At 37.4% G+C, this 21023-nt stretch overlaps 1 protein-coding gene across 1 annotated transcript in view; it reads right to left on the bottom strand.

Moving 5' to 3' along the window:
• Positions 1–2951: 2951 nt before the first annotated feature.
• The window catches only part of LOC134655350 (adenylate cyclase type 10-like), a 37946-nt gene continuing 19874 nt past the window's right edge, over positions 2952–21023 (bottom strand). The window contains exons 21-33 of the mRNA XM_063510800.1: positions 15284–15338; positions 14646–14765; positions 12137–12246; positions 11388–11569; positions 10811–10967; positions 10354–10488; positions 9310–9431; positions 8681–8880; positions 7798–7963; positions 7158–7305; positions 6748–6854; positions 6375–6513; positions 2952–3137 (exon numbers count right to left, since the gene is read on the bottom strand). Coding sequence (XP_063366870.1) covers positions 2991–3137; positions 6375–6513; positions 6748–6854; positions 7158–7305; positions 7798–7963; positions 8681–8880; positions 9310–9431; positions 10354–10488; positions 10811–10967; positions 11388–11569; positions 12137–12246; positions 14646–14765; positions 15284–15338 — 1788 coding nt within the window. The 3' untranslated portion in view covers positions 2952–2990. The remainder of the gene's footprint in view (positions 3138–6374; positions 6514–6747; positions 6855–7157; positions 7306–7797; positions 7964–8680; positions 8881–9309; positions 9432–10353; positions 10489–10810; positions 10968–11387; positions 11570–12136; positions 12247–14645; positions 14766–15283; positions 15339–21023) is intronic.

Genomic DNA, 21023 nt, shown 5'->3' with positions numbered 1-21023 from the left:
GCAATAAGTCACGAGAAGACAATAAGGCTGGTACTGAACAACTGCGGTAGTTTTAGTTGGCACAACACGGGATTTAATGAGCCCTTCATTTGCTTTGACTGTGGTGTGAGTATAAACAGTGAATGTGTTAATGAATGGTCAGTAAAGCGTGTTTATGTTGCTGTTTGATAAAAAAGTTATTCAAGTAATTATGTTTAAAAGGAACATGGGTACTGGGTAAAGACAATTTTTTTTTTTTCATTTTTAGTATGACACACATGAAGGGCTCATAAGTTTATTTTTCTACGTTTAAATTGTTTATTGCTCTTGCTGAGGCCGGTGGCAATTATCTATTCTAATTACAAGTAGGGCTTCAATCCTTTGATACTTCTGCACAAACTTAGTATTTCATTGTCTCATGATAACATAGACTTTGCAAGCTGAAGCGCAGTTTAAAATTAATTTATTTTAATAATTATAAGTCACTTTTATTCCTCATTTTATTGTTTTACTTGAATGGTAGCTATAATATTTTGCTTGCATTCTGCCATTATTTCTGATACCATATGACGATTTTTCTTATTTGATATTGGATCTCTTTGGGATAGAATATCCTAATCAGCTTCTTATATTATTTCGAAGTCAAACAGAGCAAGCAGGAAATAATGAGTTAACAGCAATTTTAGTTGTGTCATTTTTCAATTCCTAACCTTGAGTATAGTTATTCTATAGGTGGGTCCACAGTGTCCACACAGCACGTGCCGCCTCGCGAGGAAATTGCCGCGCGAGGCAGCTCGGTCGGTGGAGACGTGCCTCGCCCGAGGCAATGCGGCCGAGGCACGTCTACACAGACCGTGCTGCTCCTGACAATTTCCTCGCGAGGCGGCTTGTGCTGTGTGCACCCGCCTACTAATACTTGTGATTAATGATTGTTATAAATATTATCAAAACATTCCACCTATGTTCTTAGATAATTGTATCTTATATTTGTTGGTTTATATTATTAACACCACTAATAGATCATCATAATTATCATAAAAATGCTATGTTGTATCATAATACACATAGCATTTTTATTAAACATATGTAATCATTACAATTTCAATGAATTTCCTAATTTATTATGTTTTTATGATCTGAAATTTGTAAATAATTATTAGGTACTATCTTTGAATATAGTTTTCAAAACTTTCTCAGGCTAATTCAATCTCTAAAATAACAGGCTCCTTTTTCCTTTACACATCATACAATAAGCTTTTTAATAGTTAGGTTATCACGTTATCAGCAATTTAAATCTTAAATCAATAGTCAGATAAAGTTTGCACATCTCCTAAAATTGCAATGTGAACAAGGGACCGGTATTCATATCATTTGAAAATCCCCCTAAATTCGTAATGTATCAGAAAAACAATACTAAATATCTAATATGAGTCTAAAATAATGTACATATATGTAACAACGAATTATAATCCGACTTCTACTGCGCCCACTGCGACGCACGACCACACTATAATAAAGATTAGAATTGAATAAGTACTTATGTATTGAACCAACTATAAATACCTACTATAACGTCTATAACTGATAAAACACGGTAGGTAGACTAATTGTGTTGCAGTGTCTAAAATATAAAAAATATAGAATAGGCTTAAAGGTAGTTTTTACCAAAGTAAAACGAGTAACATCGTTAGCCACGTTATACAGCCTTTATCTTTTTAACTTTTGCCTATTGTTATAATTTCAAATTATAGGTAGTCAAAAAAATCATGGGTCCTCTTTGTATGGTCCTCCGTGTGTACCGTGCGCCGCTGTGGGTATCCGTCCTCACTCCAAATTTTTAGACTTATTGGTTTGGACGAATCCTATCGCTTCGGAATTAACACGACCATTATAATGTACTCATAAATTCGTTTCTTAGTCAGACAAATATCACTTATTTGATTGTTAAACAAATGTGTAAAATAAATTGGAAACATAGATTGTACTATGTAGTTAGTAATAGTTAAGTATGATTAAAATTCATATATTATAATTTATTGTTTAAAACTTGACCGTTGTTTTTTTAAATGTTATTTCTAACGCGCTTCTACTTTATAAAGTTTTATTTATTTAACTCCCACCTTTAATTTAATTTTTACCTCAGCAGCTCGAACAAGGGTACTTTGCTACTTAAAAACAGTGAGCAAAATCGCATTTTGCTCACTGAGTGAGACAAAATGAGCAAAATGCGATTTTGCTCACTGTTTTTAAGTAGCAAAGTACCCTTGTTCGAGCTGCTGAGGTGAAAACTTAATTGTTGGTATATCTTAAGAAAACATGAGTGAATAGGTAAGTGATGAAGAAGGAATACATTTATCGGGTTCTCTAATATGTTCTCACTGCTGAGGTGAAAAGTTTTGTGAACTACACGAGATCAAAGTTATTTACATCTCGTGCGCTTTTGAGTCCCTTACTACGCTCAAGATTCTAAATTAGATTCACTCGCTACGCTCGTGAATCTATTATACAATCTTTCGCTTGCACGGGACTCAAAATAAGCACTCGAAGAAATATCAAACTTTGATCTCTTGTTGTACAAATAACTATTGCATAAATAATTCCATTGGTTTGATTGACATAACAACAATAATAATTGATCATTTACCAAACTAAGCGAGACCTGTATATATGTTATGGACCAAGTGATTAATGAGGGTATTAAGTATAATGCCCGGGCACTCGGATATCGGAGCTAATTACTTATTTAAATAAACAATATAAGTGATTACATAACAACCAAATTAAGTAGGTACCTAACCTATCAACTTGTGTTCAGACGAATATAATAACTAAAATCAAAGTAAAGCAATCCAGATCGAAGAGCCTTTATTTAATATTAGACTTAAAGAAAAACTACTAAACTAAAAGAATCTCCAAATAGCAGATTATAAAAATCAAGATATAACATAGCGAATCGGGTCGAAAACGTTTTTGTTGGAACTAAAATAAAAGTTACTACTTAAATCGAAGTACTATCTTAATAACGCTTTTGGTAAAGGTAGAGTAAATGGTACAAATCCCACGTTCTTGTTGAAATTTCTGTAGTCCAAGAGGTTGTCCGGCTCGATATGCTCTACCCAATAGTCTTCAAGCTCTGGGTCCAGTGTACCCGACCAGTGCTGTTAAAAAACATATTTTTAACATGTAGTGTATAAGTGTTCTCAAGCCTCCTAGCCCTAAATGCGGAGAGAGAAGAGTCGTAGAATGTATTGGATCCCATATATTTCCCGAATCTTCTCTTTCCGCACAGACTCTATCAAAATCATAAGTAAGAATCTAACAATTGTTTGGATGGACGGGGGCGTAATATTTTGGTCGACACTCGCGCATTACGTACGTGTGAGATACGTAGTATAAAAACAAAGATCACACTTACATTTTCACGAAATAGTCCACTTTTGCTAAGCTAATACGTATATCGAAATAATAAGTTAGAACCGCTGTTTAATTACACAACTACCCTCCATGTATATTTCTTGACCATAACTGTCAGAACATTAGTAACGTAAATAAAGTATCTTATAATAATAAGCCATGATATTAAATTCGTATTAATTTGCGATTAATTATTCTATAATAAATTAAATTAAAATGTAGCAAATACATTTGTTAAATTGAATTATTATGATAACCGGATGTGCAGGAAACATCTTACTAGTGGTGGAAGGGGTGAAGTCTGATCGAATATAAGCGGGGTGTCTGGCAGTTGTGGCTCACTTCTCAGTTGGAGAGCTAACAATGACAAACGAAGCTAAGTATCTATTTTATTGTGTTTTTATGACTTTTATGTTTTCTTTGTGTTATAGTCTGATGGTATGTACGTTACAACCTTTGATGACCTTTTAACAATTGCTATGTAACGTATATTCCAACTGATTACGGTGTAATACATCATGTAGCTTATTGCTAGATCTTTTTTACTGTTTTAAATTATGTCAAGTGTGTACGGTAAGATAGCCAGTACTAACTATAAGCCACCGATATCTATTACGCAGCGTACCTACTTGACTAATTAATTTAGCAATACAATTATTAAGATTTTTGTGAATTATGTGGTAATAAAGCCGATTAATTGTTCAGTAAATTTACAATATACTTTTACTTACAATTTGCTTATATAAATATATTACTTAAATAATGTTTGCCATTTTTATATTCTAAACCTTGTAGTTGTCCCTATAATAAATACATTACTTGAGCAATAACTAACTGATCTTAATTAAATACTGCATTACATCCTGATTTTCTATTCTATTAATGGTCTTACTGGTGGAAAATCTGACATCAGAAGTGGGATAGTATCCAGCTACATTTTACATATATACTTATATAATTTCAGATGAATTTGGAAGCTGTGGAAAGCCTTCTGATAGCCGTTACGAAAACCGTCTCCGGTGCTCGCGGAAGAGACAAAGACATCGCTTTGCCCACCTTTGACCCACTACAAGCGACAGTGGAGCAGAGTCCTGGTGTACCATGAAGCTATCGTCACGTAATTAATATGTTTAAATGTGCAATGATTCGTCAGATTGGCCGAACGATATTTGGAAAGGTATTTTTTTTTGTATTTTACACAAGATAATATCTACTGTAGATTTGATATGTGATCGCTATGTCTGTGTATGATTTGGCATTTATGATACATGCTACCGAGGCTGACGTGATGTGATAAGTAAAACAGTAGCATGGTGATTGTAACTAGGATTATTGCTGCCGAGCCAACGAGCTCTCGCTTGATGTAAGTGAAAAAGTAGCAATATAGGGACCTGCTGCAGAGCCTGTGTGCCCCACTTGATGTTATAAGTGGACCAGTAGCCAACTCAGGGCGATACATGCTACCGAGGCTGACTTGATGTGATAAGTGCCCGTAGCATGGTGATTGTAAGTAGGATAATTGCTGCCGAGCCTGCGAGCTCTCGCTTGATGTAAGTGAAAAAGTAGCAATATAGGGACCTGCTGCCGAGCCTGCGAGCTCTCATTTGATTGATGTGATATGTGATATAGGATCTGACTAATAAAAAATAGTCATTGCATACACTAAGTTTAATATGATTGCGAAATAAAGTACTTCGAGAACGAAGCACCTGTCAGTATGGCCGTGTGAGATACGTAGTATAAAAACAAAGATCACACTTACATTTTCACGAAATAGTCCACTTTTGCTAAGCTAATACGTATATCGAAATAATAAGTTAGAACCGCTGTTTAATTACACAACTACCCTCCATGTATATTTCTTGACCATAACTGTCAGAACATTAGTAACGTAAATAAAGTATCTTATAATAATAAGCCATGATATTAAATTCGTATTAATTTGCGATTAATTATTCTATAATAAATTAAATTAAAATGTAGCAAATACATTTGTTAAATTGAATTATTATGATAACCGGATGTGCAGGAAACATCTTACTAGTGGTGGAAGGGGTGAAGTCTGATCGAATATAAGCGGGGTGTCTGGCAGTTGTGGCTCACTTCTCAGTTGGAGAGCTAACAATGACAAACGAAGCTAAGTATCTATTTTATTGTGTTTTTATGACTTTTATGTTTTCTTTGTGTTATAGTCTGATGGTATGTACGTTACAACCTTTGATGACCTTTTAACAATTGCTATGTAACGTATATTCCAACTGATTACGGTGTAATACATCATGTAGCTTATTGCTAGATCTTTTTTACTGTTTTAAATTATGTCAAGTGTGTACGGTAAGATAGCCAGTACTAACTATAAGCCACCGATATCTATTACGCAGCGTACCTACTTGACTAATTAATTTAGCAATACAATTATTAAGATTTTTGTGAATTATGTGGTAATAAAGCCGATTAATTGTTCAGTAAATTTACAATATACTTTTACTTACAATTTGCTTATATAAATATATTACTTAAATAATGTTTGCCATTTTTATATTCTAAACCTTGTAGTTGTCCCTATAATAAATACATTACTTGAGCAGTAACTAACTGATCTTAATTAAATACTGCATTACATCCTGATTTTCTATTCTATTAATGGTCTTACTGGTGGAAAATCTGACATACGCACCATGTGCAATCACATAATTCACAAAATACAATTTCGAATGTCCCATATTTGCCATGCAATCGGAGATCATTAAGCATCTTGTATACTGGTTAACATGTGGCGATCCACTCGGCAAGATTGTGATTACTTGTGAATAACCACATTGAGATAGTTCACTGACCTTTGACACCGTAAATTGCTTAATGTTGATAGGTAGGTTACCTATGTCGCTTTGTCTCAGTTCCGAAATATATACACAACAATTTCAACCTTAATATCACGGGCAAAAAACATAATTCCGATTGTAGAATTTGTAGATGCCAACCTGCCGCGTATGCTCCGCCCAGATTAATATTGTTCCTTCAGCTAGTTCCTTTGCAAGTTCAAACGTCTTTTCCAAATAGCTACGGGCACGATACTTGTTGCCTCGTATGCAATTAAAGTAGGCCAGGAGAAGAAAATATCTGTAAATCAAGTCATTATCAGGGAATTTAATATTATTTGGTTAGGTCAAGGGTTGCAAAACAGCGGTTCTTAGACGTACTACGTTCTTAGACGTTCTAAGGTACAATACTCAATGTAAGACTGGAAGGGCAAATTATTAATAGAGTTTGTGTGCTTGTATACCTATGTAGGATCTATCCTGCCGACTGTCTCTCGAGCGACTTTAATTATCCTTTTAAAATAATCAATCTTACCTTGGTTGATATATTGGTGTTCTCCGACAAGACTTGCTCAACATATCGAACATATTCTTAATTGTTTCTTTAATAATTGTAATCTGGCTCTCGTTCATTGCATCAATCTGTAACACGTTGTAGGTATCTGTAGTAGTTCGTATATTCCAATTAACAATATCTTAAAATGATTTATATTTAATTATGATATTATCACGTTTATCAATATGGACATTAGACAAAGTAATTACAACGCGTAAAGTAGTGCAAAATAACGTGACTGTAAATTTAACAGCTGAATTAGATGGCTCTATGGCTGGCAATTAATCTTGCCACGCGCTAACGTTTGCTAATCCAGTTACCACTAATTCTCTGACATACTGCAGCGCCTCCTACTCCAGCAAAAGTAAATGACAGGAGACCAAACTTACCTCTCTTACTAACATTATAAGCCATCCCTCCAACAAAATTAATTGCAGATGAATCTTGTATTCAATTTGTTTATTATCGGTGGACATCATTTCTTTTACTTTCTTTTCCCATAAAACTGACGTCTCCCACGCGCATACTCTGACAGTTCTGTAAGAAACATTTTTTTAAGGAGCATATAGTGTGTCCTGTGTGTCATGACATGAATCATGATATATCGGTGGGTGTGAGGTATGCCATGCTAATATCCCAGTCCTGGTAGATCAGGAAGCGCTAAGAAATAATAGCTCTGGGAGAAATTGCATTCTTAATGTGGTCTTACAAAGGGTCATTCTCTGAGAATAAGAACTGTCTGCGGTTTTTTTTTGCATATTTTTTGAGAATGACCGACAAAAGAGAATTCCGATAACTGCGAAGCGGACGTTAAAAAACTGGAAAGCGGACCCTGGACTCCAGAGCTGTAGCTAATATTTAACCTCTTTTCTGTGTATGATAAGGATCCTGCACGAATCCGGCACGAATGAGGTTTAACCCACGATTTTTGACCACCACACACATATGGCAAGTTAATAGCAATCATGCAACCGCCGGGTTTTACGTTTAGACAAACAGGTTGCTTTTTACATAAGTACAGGAACTTACATAAGCCACATACAACCAAAGTAGTCCCACGCGGCGTCCTTACTCTTGAACGCCAGGATGGTGTCTCCGTGCTGCATGTAGAACCTTTCGCATTCCTGGTACGACTCGACGCAGTAGCCAGTCTCCAATAGTATCATTAACGAGTACGTGTAGTACCAGGTTGTCGCTGAAAGGAATGTAAAGGTGTGTCGAGATCTGGTATTAGGTCTACTATAATGCACGTGAGCAGTGATACAATGTCTGGCATAATCTTTTAAAATTGTCGAGAACTTACAAAATTAACCCTCAGTTTTTAGGGTTCCGTACCCAAAGGGTAAAAACGGGACCCTATTACTAAGACTCCGCTGTCCGTCCGTCCGTCCGTCCGTCCGTCTGTCACCAGGCTGTATCTCACGAACCGTGATAGCTAGACAGTTGAAATTTTCACAGATGATGTATTTCTATTGCCGCTATAACAACAAATACTAAAAACAGAATAAAATAAAGATTTAAGTGGGGCTCCCATACAACAAACGTGATTTTTGACCGAAGTTAAGCAACGTCGGGCGGGGTCAGTACTTGGATGGGTGACCGTTTTTTTGCTTGTCTCTATTTTTTATTGATGGTGCGGAACCCTCCGTGCGCGAGTCCGACTCGCACTTGGCCGGTTTTTCATGTGAGTTAGCCTTCAGACACCTGAACTTTTGTGAAAAGAAATCGCTCTCTTTGGCTGTATCCGCCAAAAGACACCTGAACTTTTGTGAAAAGAAATCGTCCTTTTGGCTGTAGCCGCCAAAACCAAGAATTACCTACTAATCTCTACTTCGCATCTCTCTCGTCCATGTTCACGTTTAGCAGTAAGCGACACAACTATCTGACAAAACTACAGTTTAAGTAAACGTACAGCTCAAGTCAAACTCGCCATCCATATACAAGTTCTCCCTCATCAGTAGCACCACCTCATTAATGCGCAGATCACTGAGCAGCAGCCTCAACACAGACACCACGAGACGCACGCGCATGCTCGACTCTCGGAGCATGGACACCATGTGCATCACCGGCAAACCGAACTCTAGGCTTTCGTTCTTCTTGCCGTATTCCACACTGAAAATATTAGGTTAGATTACATCAGATACCAGGGAAAGGTGAATTAATTTTATTCATATCATGTATCAGTGATGGGATTCATGAGATGACGAGTGACAATGAAGAGAAAATAGAAAGACGTGCTTCGCCGACCCGAATTAAATAGGAAAAGGACAAATGAATGATGGAGTATCACTTTATATTTTACATTTACTACTGTTCTTCATGTGAAAGAAAACACTATCTATAGCACCTATACCTATAGGTGAGGCATTAGATTTTTTCCTCTAGATTGGTATGAATACCTTGGTTGATATCGCCTTACATGAACATTCGGGGCACTAATAATTACTTACACCGTGAAAATAACAGTCGATTGCATGTTCTTAAATTTTAAGTATCTGTGTTTTTAAGAAAGAGGAGAAAAGATAGAAATAAGTTACTAACTAAAACAAAAACACGGTGGTATAGAGAACGCAGACCGCGCGGGCTTCTGCATCGTCCAACCGGCCACGCTTCCGCCTACAAAGCTGTATGGCCATGTTTACTATCTTGACACATTTAGAGAACTGGAAACAACGCAATTTCATATTATTATAATACGAGTGAAAACTGTTTTAACGCCTTGCGGTTAAAATAAACTGTCACTCACACGCAAAGATTATATTAGGCTGAAGGCTCTAGAAAACCAATATATTTAAACTTTACCTGACAGCATGATGATTACATTGATATTGCATGCTATACTTTAGGACTCAATTTAGACGGCACGCGAACTCGCATGCGATTTTAGTTACATTTAGGGTTGCCAGATGGTCGGGATTCGGCGGGATTCTCCCGATTTTTAGCATGTGTTCCCGATTCCCGACAAAGTGAAAATTGTCCCGAAAAACAGCTTCACGTCATAAACAATAATTTCAAGTTCCGAACTGTCGTCGAGCGAGCAAGCGACCCGCGTCGAGCCCGTCAGCGCGCGCGCGGGGCGCGCGTGGCGAGAGTGGGCAGGCTGACGGAGTGCCAATAATGTAAAATATCGTTGTTTTTAATACAATTCATTTAGTTTGAACGGTTTTTTTTCCCGACTTAAGGCCTAAAATCCCGAAAAATTGATATTTATTCCCGATAATAGCGCCTTTCGATCTGGCAACCCTAGTTACATTGCGGACCAGTGAGGTTACAACAATTCAGCCGACCTGAAAAATGTAATGAAACTCGCATGCGAGTTCTCGCACCTTCTAAATGAGCCTTGCTGGCGCTGTAAGCCTTTTTTAAGCGCTCTTGGCGTAAAAAGAGTTAATGAAAATGATTAAGGTAAAAAACAACGCTTATATACGTTTTGTGGTTTCTAGACCCACAGCATTCGGGTAGAACGTATTGTAATAATAATGTAAGAACGTATTCTAATCGTGGCACCCAACACTAATTTGCACTATTTACGCGTCTGAGTATTCTTGTCTACGGTTACAAAGTAAAACTTGCTCGAAGTCATACTTCCTGATTTTTGAAATGAGTTGTAATCATGTTTCCGTAACATTCGCAGAGAAGTTTGAAGTTCGAGTTGCTCCGTAGGGCGTAGTCAAACGACCACTTCGCCGTTAATTCAGCATTTGAATATTCTTTGCTCCCCTAAAAATTAAACCAGGTACTTACAGCCATCTGCAATAATCATGCACAACGAAGAGAGCAATATATACGTAATAAATATCACACGCTTATGGCTGTTCAAACATATTCTAGGAGATATTAATGCGGGGACTGTTTACAGATTGCTGATAGGTAGGTACTATTAACGTCCATACTATTTCATCAAGGTTGATAACTCGTAAAATGGTTAATTGTACAACAAAACCTCGTTGTCGTCAGCAGCCGCTCCGTTGATATAAAAATATTTTTAGCAATTGCCATGTAAATGTACCTACAAGCATTACTAGAAGCTCAAGATACATACTATAAATAATGTATAGAGCCGGTTTAATGTGATTGCAACTTCTTCGTAAAAAAAGCCAATCAATCCGTCCTCTGTCCCGATAAAGGCTTTCGGCGCAACTTTCAAAGCCATCCATTGGCGCACGGTAATGTGCAAATTACGGATCCTCTGCTGATATCTGAAAACGCCGAAGAAAGATTAAAAACTGAAGAAATGGGGCCAAAAACCCTTTCAGCCCAGTCGTCGACCAGAAATCTGGAATCATACATTTAAAAAAACGCAACGTATTGAGAACTTCCTCCTTAGTAGGTATTATGAAGTCGGTTAAAATAAATATCGTCAGAGTCCGTCTAAGCTAACTTAGCACCGACTTGAACCAAAATAAAGTTAGGTAGTGTCATTATTAACGTAGGTACCTATCGAGGACATACGTACAATAAACTATACATACTTATACCGCATGGTGTAGTCAATTCGCCTTATGAAACATTGTGGTGAATGCAAAAACTTATTAATTCTATGAGTAAACTCTACTACAAATTGCTGAATCTAATGTTTATGAAAAAGCATCACAGCTCAGTCAAAACAGCTTAGTTACTTAGTTGTAGGGAACGGGTCACGAAACAGCTCCAACGCGCGATGTAGCTGTTTCCTAGCTTCGATCAGTTCTCCAGACGCAAGCATGCAACCGCCTCGGAGCGACACAATACGTCCCAAGCAGAAGTCTTTGAACCAGCTAATCTTGCAATATAATCGACACTTGGACCAGTATTCGTCACTCTGCAACATACAAAAGCTGAGTTAACGGAGTGAACAAAGGTCAGCCAGGTCAAGAGGTCCATCACAAGATTCACAAGGTTCAATTAGAATTTTCCTCTTACTTACATTACATTACTTTACTTTACATACCATTACTGTATGAACTGTATCTATCATTACATTAATCTAAATAGGTTTGATTGTACGTTACATGTTAATCTCCTGTCGCCTAAAGACTTACGCTACGGCTTACGTAGGCGAACAACGCGCGCACGCGGCACGGCCGCCGCGCCGCTTCGCGTCTAAATCGCTCACGTACGAGTAGCGGGCACAGCACGGTTCCATTTTTATCGCATATCACTATGCGCGTCCCTTTCGCACTTACATACTTGTTAGAACGTGACAGGCATGGTGACAAGCGATAAAAACGCGACCGTGCTACGCCGCTAGGACATATTATACCTATACGTATCAACGGTTGGTTTCATCCTCGCCGCGCCGCACCGCGCCGCGCCGCCGCCGCGCCGCGTTCGCGCGTTGTTCGCCTACGTAAGCCGTAGCGTTACTGAACCATGGCAACAAGCTTACCATAATAACGGTTTCCGCTTCATTCAGCAAGCAGAGTGCTTGCGGTGTGTTTGAATCCACACACAAATCCGCATATTCTAAGTAAGCTTCAAATAATTTTCCGTGCTCGCCTGTAATCATCATAATCATGAGATAAAGATTACCTACCTACCTACCCTAGACCATACCAGGCGTGTTTCACTCCAGATTTCGTCGCTTTGCTACAGGTAGCTAAAAGTACATCCGTTCGGCCTAGGGCTTCCAATACCGGGATCCCGGTATTTCGGGATCCCGGGATCCCGTCTATTTAGACGCATTTTTCAATACCGGTATTTTTAAAGGCAATACCGGGATCCCGGTATTTTAAAAAATGAGGGAAATGCGCAGTATAAACCCTTTAAATCCATTATATTCGGCTGTATCAAAAAGCTTACTAAACGTCAGACGCATCTAGAGTTAGACCAAGAAAAATCTGCAACAATTTTGATAGCACGCGCAGTGCAAGTGTTATATTAAACGTCAAACTTCTGTGAAATTATGACGTACAAATAACACTTGCACTGCGTACTGCGTATGCTATCAAAATCGTTGCAGACTTTACTTGGTCTAACGTCTAACTCTAACTGGTCTCTAGCCCGCATTTTATTATTGAAACCAGATCGTTGCCTAATGCGTCAGATAAATATTTGGTGGTTGGTGGTGGATGAATCCTGAAGTTATGTGAGTGATGAATATGATGATAGTGACATTAACATTAACATCATTAGTTCTTATAATTTTATCAAATAATAAAACGAAAGAGCAATGATAACTGTAATAGTGGCAAACCAATTTGACGAAAATTTGAAAAAATGTTGTCTGGTTGGTTAAGTTAAGACTACAAATGTGACTGGTGAGGTGAAGTCAACAAATTGGATCAAATTATTGCCAACCTGGAGTGTGAAATAAAATTATTGCAGATGGCGGCATTGACTGTTTATTGTTGTAATAGCTTTTAGGACATATCTGGTATTCCAGTGAGCCTTTCTAATTCCCCTTTTTAATAAAACTGTATATTTTTAAGCGATTCATATCCAATACCGGGATCCCGGGATCCCGGTATTGATGAAGATAGTTTCGGTATTAATACCGGTATTGTGAGAAGTCCGGTATTTGGAAGCCCTAGTTCGGCCCCAATTTTGGGGAAAGCCATAAGCCGCGCGTGGCGCTGTCGCCACCTAGCGGCCATATCTGTGCTGATCGTAACAGACGCGTTTTGTTAGAGAGTGAGTCTTCTGTACTTAGTACTATTATTTATTCTGTGACCATAGAGAAAAAAATACATAGAGTGCTCACTCCATATCCATACATCAGTTTTAGTACCAAAAAGACTATTAGCATCTAGATGTAGCACCTTATGCTGTTGAGATAAGACTTTCCGGTCGGCGCTACATCTATTGTCAAGTAGCCGTACTGATAGTTCCGCTACTCGATGCTACATTAGATGTAGACACTGAAATTAATAGTCTGAACTGATGTATGGAGTGAGCACTCTTGTCTTAGTATATTTCTCTATGCCTAGACCTCGAGTGAATTTACTCTACTGCGCTTAATGGTGAATGTCTACAGAAATACTTAAATCGTTGAAAGCAACGACATCCTCCTAATAACCTTGCTTAGGTTCGGTTTCGTTCTTTATTAGACCTTCCGTGACTATTTCTTTCTTACATATCTCTGAAGGTTGTCTGACTAATGAGTAATGAGTGACTAATGAAGGAAGGAAAGCCTTCTGTGAAATAAAAGCTTACGTTTCACTTTTAATACAATCATAACTCTTCCTATAACTCAAACAAGTCTACTTATTCAAGAGAGACTTCCACTTAGATTGCAAGTTAGATTCATTCATTAAGCAGACTCTGTTTAGGTTTTGCCTCTAGATCTTCAACCAGAGATAAATATAAGTTTTAGTACCATATGTATTAGGGTATCAAGGCTCGGAACCGGTTTAAAAAATACCGGTTTATTTCGGTTTTACTCCGAACTTTCAGAAGAACGCGACAAGAACTTTATGAAAGCGTTCCCCTAAAAACCGGTTTAATAATAACGGTATTACGAATGATACCGAAAAGAAAAGGTTTTGCGCCAAGTACATCATAACGGTATGGAAATTTAACCGGTATCCGAGCCCTGTAAGCTTAGCCATAGAGAAATATAACAAGACAAGAGTGCTCACTCCATATATCAGTTAGACTATTAATTTCAGTGTCTACATCTAGCATCGAGTAGCGGAACTATCAGTACTGCTACTTGACAATAGATGTAGCACCGACCGGAAAGTCTTATGCTGTTGAGATAAGACTTTCCGGTCGGTGCTACATCTATTGTCAAGTAGCAGTACTGATAGTTCCGCTACTCGATGCTAGATGCTAATAGTCTTTTTGGTACTAAAAGTGATGTATGGAGTGAGCAATCTATGTATTTTTTTCTCTATGGCTTAGCGTATAACAATACTTTCTTTTGATATAATCTCGTATGATAAAATGCAACTCACCTGCTCCACGACAATGATCAATAATCTGAACATAAGCTGCCAAAGCTATTGAAAGACATTCACAATTGGCCACGTCGAGCGAGGAGAACGACCGTACAACTCCTATTTCACTTCCTTGGCCTATAAAATAATGTTTTCATAATTTGATTACCACACCTCCCAGAGACAGATTTCGAATTATTTAACCTTTTCCACGCCGTGTCTAACACAAAAGCTGTCACTCAGCCGCAATATCATTGAAGTGTCAAAATTGAAGTAATCGGTCTTTGGCGTTGAACCTACGGTGCGGATATATCGGTCATTGGCGTCCAAAAGGTTAAAATTCGGCAGTTATCGAATGAGTTCTGTTGAAACTGGCTATCTACATATTAACTCCATATTTTATTCAAATGTTATTTGACAGACTTCATTAAAATCGTTCTAGAGGAATATCTGTTTTACTAGGTTATGGGCCCAGCACGCTTCCGAAACTATTAATTCGCTAACATTATATATATGTTACACTCGTAATGTTCGTCTGATCCATTATGAAAGCTACACTGTTTGCATTTCGTCACATACGGTTAGTAATACTTTAGAGAGAACGAATAAGTATGCTAAATTAGAAAAGTGTCCGTAAGTTCCGTAACTCCGTATACCTGGGAAACGGAGTAATTCTTCCGAGAAAATCCGTAGCATTACCGATGACTGGAACTGATAACAAAATATAATTATCATACATAATATATTTATGAGTTGTTATAAAGAATATTCTTCACATAATATACAATGTATGTATAGACGTTACAAATTAATAGAATATTATATTATAAGGTAAGCACAGGTGTGTGATGGACTGATGGATAAATTGGATAATGGTTTCCAATTTCATTTAAGAAGCTTAAATAGTACCTATACATAATGCTCGACTTGGCGGCAGATTAGAGTAAAGTTAAGTGTCTTGAGAGAACGGATGTCTTCTTATAAAACACCGATGAGGAGGTATTTACTTTATTTGATTTTACAATTACGAGTTTAATTCAATATAGTTTAGAAGCGCGAGGGTGTACCGGTACACCGAGCGATTCGGAGCTCACGTGTAGCCTGGTCGCTGGATGCGAACTAGATGAGGACTCGATGAGAACTCGGTGAGAACTGTCTTCCGCTGGTCGGGATGGCCGCTTATATTCATCCCGAAACCGTGGGGATGCGTTGTCTGGAGTCACGTAGGCCATGAGAAGTTTCTGGAGCGTTTATGCTGTCGCTGCCATTAAGATAATGAAGAGTCGATCCCGTGGGAGCGGCATTAATTGACAACCGCCATAAAATAGGTGATGCATTACATACGCCTGTACTTGTATCAAAGGGTGCGTTTGTTTATCCCATTAGGTGCGTCTGCATTCCTTCTATCGACGCTGAAGATAATCTTTAATGTCTTGCCGTCGGTGTGTTGCTGGAGGTCGGGGATACGTGGGAAGCGTTCCTTAACTCCTCCCCCCTTAAGAGAGAACTAAGGGTGTAGCTTGTTACGCCCGTGTTCTCGATGCTGCTGCGGCGTTGGGTGCACTTGAGGTATATGGCGCACCCGATGAGGCACATAAATATGCTTATGCTCCACACGCTGGGTATCCAAATATGTTGATGTATGTTTGATTTGATTGTTGATTCTAATGGCTTCAGGTGTATTTGTAAATCTTCATCCGTATATTGGATCTTATCTGTTTTTTGTTCTAAGTGCATCTGTATCTGCTGGACTTCTTCTTTGAATAGATTGTTGGTTTTCGAGATCACTTTAGTATATAGGTTCGCCATCTGTAGTTCACAGCCGGGATTAAGGTGTAGTTTATATGGCCCTTGGATGACTTCGTAAAACGTTTCATTGCAATTGATGGTTACTCGTTGTGGTCCTCTTGAGTATAACAGGAAATTGCCGTCGTTTATTGTTGTGATAGCTTCCTCTTCTTCTAGTTTCGTCGTAAGGCACGTGTGGTTGTTTTTGAGAAGCAGAGCTTGATGGATGCAGTCAGGTGTTTTATTGGAGTCCTTCCACCAAACGTGTTTGCAGACCATCATGGTTTTCTTAGCTTTGCATTGTTCAGCACTTGGGTAGGCGTACCATGAGTTTTTAATGAGGATTGAAGGTTTTTGGATTTCGAGGATTAGACCATCATGAGTCGGGAAAGGGATGAGGTTGTATGCATTACCACTTTTAGCTTTAATTTCCGCTATTTTTGCAACAAAGTGTATGACATTGCTAACAGTGTAAACCATAATACGATCGACTTCTACATTGTTTGCCTCCTCAAAAATGTCTTTACAAGGTATTCCTGGCTTAGCTAATGTTATGCCTAACTCTAAGATATTAATTATATCTTCCATTAATATAAAAGTAGTTAAAATATCAATATTTGCCTTATTAGTAAAACTTACTTCGTACATAGTGTTTAAACGTTTTGTAATGCTTTTAAGCCTTAAGTCAACTTTGTTAATAGTTTCGTTTAAGTTGTTAAGTAATGTTTCTTGGTTATTTGTAAGGGTTTGAATATTGTTATTAATTTCTTTTAAATCATTCGCATCAGGGTTTCCAGCTATAAATTTAACAATTGTTCCAAGACCATCAATAAGGCCGCGTTTGGATCGACCAACGTTTTGGTTCATTAATCCTTTTAATCTTCCTAATAAATGGGTATAAAGACTGTTAATGTGGTAATTATCAGTTTGAACTCTATTAGACATTAATTTGTTAAGGATGTTAAGGATTTCGGTTAGATTACATCTTTTGGTTAGATATCTGTAGCCTTCTATTTCTGCAATTGGTCCTATTTTTTCGAGGTATATGCCATTGGGATTTTCTAACTTCTTGATTTGGTAGGGTTGACTACCCTGGACTTGGAGGAACCTGTAACAACAACAGGCCTCAATTTATTTGCTGCTCGTCGTTTACCTCGACTATCCAAATATATTTTTGGGGCTTTTGTGTCGCGAATGTAGGTTTTTCGGCGAGTACAAAATACGTTAGCTTGTTTATTAGTGGTTGGGAGTTTTTCGTGAGTTTCGACTATTGGGGCTGGTAATTCGGTATTCTTATTATATTCGTCTGTTCTTTTTATTTGAGCATCCCGTTTTATTTTGTATATATAATCGTAAACCGTTTTTAAATGTTCTCTATGTTTTTCCAATAGAGTATTTAACAACTGTGAATCATGGAGAAAGTTAAACAAAGGTTCCGTTTCAATATGTCCAAATAAGATTTCATGTGGAGTTAATTTTGTGTCTGATTGTATCGAGCTGTTGTATGCTATTAATGCGAGTTTCATTTTGTCATCGTGCGGTAGTTTATTTTTATATTGTTCACTAAGCAATCGACAATGTTCTCTCAACGTTGAGTGGAATCTTTCGACGATTCCGTGTGATGCTGGATTATAAGGCGTAGTGAAATTAATCTTAATGTGATATAAATTAACTAATTCCTTAAGTAGTGCGAATTCTTTTCCTGCGTCAGTCGTTATTTCTGCAGGGACACCATAGTGTGCAAAGTAAGAAAGAAGTTTTGACATAACTGTTGAGCTATTTTTATCTTTTAATCTTTTAACTACTGCGAAACGAGAGAATCCGTCTACTATAGATAAGTAAAGCTTGCCTTCAATATCAACAACATCGCAAAAAATATGATTAAGTGGTCGCAAAGCTATTGGTGGCAATAACATTGGTGGACGCATTGGATGCCGTTCGTATTTGCCTGCCTTACAAATAGAGCAGTTATTAATATATTCGCGGATATCGGACATAATATTTTTCCACCAATATTTCCTACTAATATGCATTAAAGTTTCGGTAATACCGCGATGATTCGTTTTTCCTTCGTGATAACTTTTTATGATATCGATTCGCTTTTCCTTTTCAACTACGGTTTCCACTATTTCAGTACAACGAGTTATACGAATTTGAGGATTATGTTCTTTAGTGAGGATCTTTACCATTTCTTGATATAATTCATCTACGTAAAAGAAAGCGTAATAGTGAATACCTGGTTTTAAATACTCGCGTGCAAGTTTCCTGAGTGCTTCTCCTGGTCGTTTAGATGTATACAGGCTAACTTCTATGATTTCGTTACCGTCTTCCTTTCGCACGTTTATATTATCTAATTTATTGTGTAGTTTAAAATAAATTTGATGTGGCTTTTTATTTATGACATCATTCATAATAGGGATTCCCTGGTGTATGTTGTCATCTTGTGAGTGCTGTGTTTGGATTTCTTCGCGGTTATCATTGTAGTTAATTTGTTCATCCATGTCGCTACCGTTCTGAGCTAATATTGATTCATTATCGTTAAAATTAATTTTTACCCGTGACAAAGCATCTGCGTTCGAGTTAATAGAGCCTTGTTTGTATTTTATTTCGAAGTCGAATTCAGCTAGTCGAAGTCTCCACCTAGTTAACCTAGAATTGGGGTCTTTTAAAGACATTAACCAAGTTAAAGGTTTATGATCGGTGTAAATGATGAACTTACGACCATATAAGTACGGTCTAAAGTGTTTGCAAGCCCAAACTATCGCAAGTAGCTCTTTTTCAGTTGTAGAATATTTAGATTCTGTATCAGATAAAGTTCTAGATGCATAAGCGATTGGTTTTTCGACATTATCTTCTTTCTGAGACAAAACCGCTCCTAACGCTATGTCACTAGCGTCTGTGGTAACAATAAATTGTTGATCAAAATCTGGATACTTTAAAATAGGTTCGTTGGTAATTAATTCTTTTAGCTTCTGTACTGACTTTAAAAACTCATCATCTATTATAATCTTGGCGCGTTTTTTTAAGCATTTAGTCAATGGTTTTGTTATTTGAGCATAGTTATTAATGAATCTCCTATAATAGCCTGTCAATCCCAAAAAGGATCGTATTTCTTTTTCGGTTTTTGGTACTGGGAAATTAACTATGTCTTGTATTTTGCGTTGGTTAGGTGTTAGACCGTTAGGTGTTAACTCGTGTCCTAAGTACTCTACATGTTTTTGAAGAAACTCAGATTTATCTGGTTGTATTTTTAAATTATGTTGTCGCAAGCGTTCAAATACTTTTCGTAATTTTTGTATGTGCTCGTCCAACGAAGTTGAGTAAATGATTATATCGTCTAGATATACGAGGCATGTATTATATAAGAGGTCGCGTAATATTAAATCCATTAATCGTTGAAATGTAGCCGGAGCGTTTTTTAAACCAAAAGGCATGCGTAAAAATTCCCAATGTCCGTGATTAGTTGAAAACGCAGTTTTTTCGATATCTTCCTCGTGCATTTCTATCTGATGGTACCCACTCGCGAGGTCTAGCGTAGTGAAGTACTGAGCTCTACCTAATTTATCCAATATTTCCTCTATATTTGGCAGAGGATATTTATCTTCGATTGTTTTTGCATTTAATTGCCTGTAGTCTATGACCATGCGCCATTTAACCTTACCGGATGCGTCAGGTTTTTTAGGTACAATGTGAACAGGACAACTCCAAGGGGAATTAGACTCACGGATAATGCCATTTTTAAGTAACTCGTTAACTTGTTTGTCTATTTCCTCTTGTTGTTTTGGTGGTTTCCTGTAATTGCGCACATAAATGGGTGTATCATCTGTCAAACGTAATTTATGTTTAACTGTATGGGTAAAGGTAAGTGGCTCTTGACCCGTATGAAACACGTCTTTAAATTCGTGTACTAACTTGGTAATTTTAGCTTTTTCTTCCATATTCATGTGATCCGTTCGAATCGTTAATTTACTAGCTTCCGTTTTGTTTATTTTAACATTGTCTAATACTTCCGATACAGATTTTAATCCATTCGGTATTGATTGTAAGAAATTATCAAAATTATTTTTGAATTTTTGGGGCCTAGGACTTAGGTTTGTGACACCTAATCTATATTTGCCATCTATCACTGACACTAATGCACAATTAATGAGGACGGTGTTTGTCCCGATTTCAGGGATAAAGTATTCGCCGTCCGGTTTGTTAGATACACATGTAATTAGATTATCCGAGAGCGGATCGATTTTTGAGATTTTCTCCGGATAGTCTATGCTAATTGGAATTATTTTGTTTGGCATGATAAGTTCACACTTTTTTGGATGAATTATTGCGTTAAGCTTTAAAATCAGGTCCCATCCTATCATTCCCGCATATTTGGGGTCAAAGTCATAGATCAAAAATTCATGTTCTATGTCTTCGCCTAACGGGTATAATTTTAAATTAATAGCTCCTCGATTTTTTGTTTTACTATGAGCAGTCGTAATTGTAAACTCTTTATCGATAACTTTATTATTAAAATTCCTATTAGACTTCAATATTGATGATCCAATAAGGCACCTATTACTACCAGAATCTATTAAGATTTTTCCTCCCCATTCATCTATAGTGATA

This window comes from Cydia amplana, chromosome 16 (assembly GCF_948474715.1).
Source record: "Cydia amplana chromosome 16, ilCydAmpl1.1, whole genome shotgun sequence".
In the NCBI taxonomy this organism is placed as follows: domain Eukaryota; kingdom Metazoa; phylum Arthropoda; class Insecta; order Lepidoptera; family Tortricidae; genus Cydia; species Cydia amplana.
This window is presented reverse-complemented; position numbering and strand designations above follow the sequence as displayed.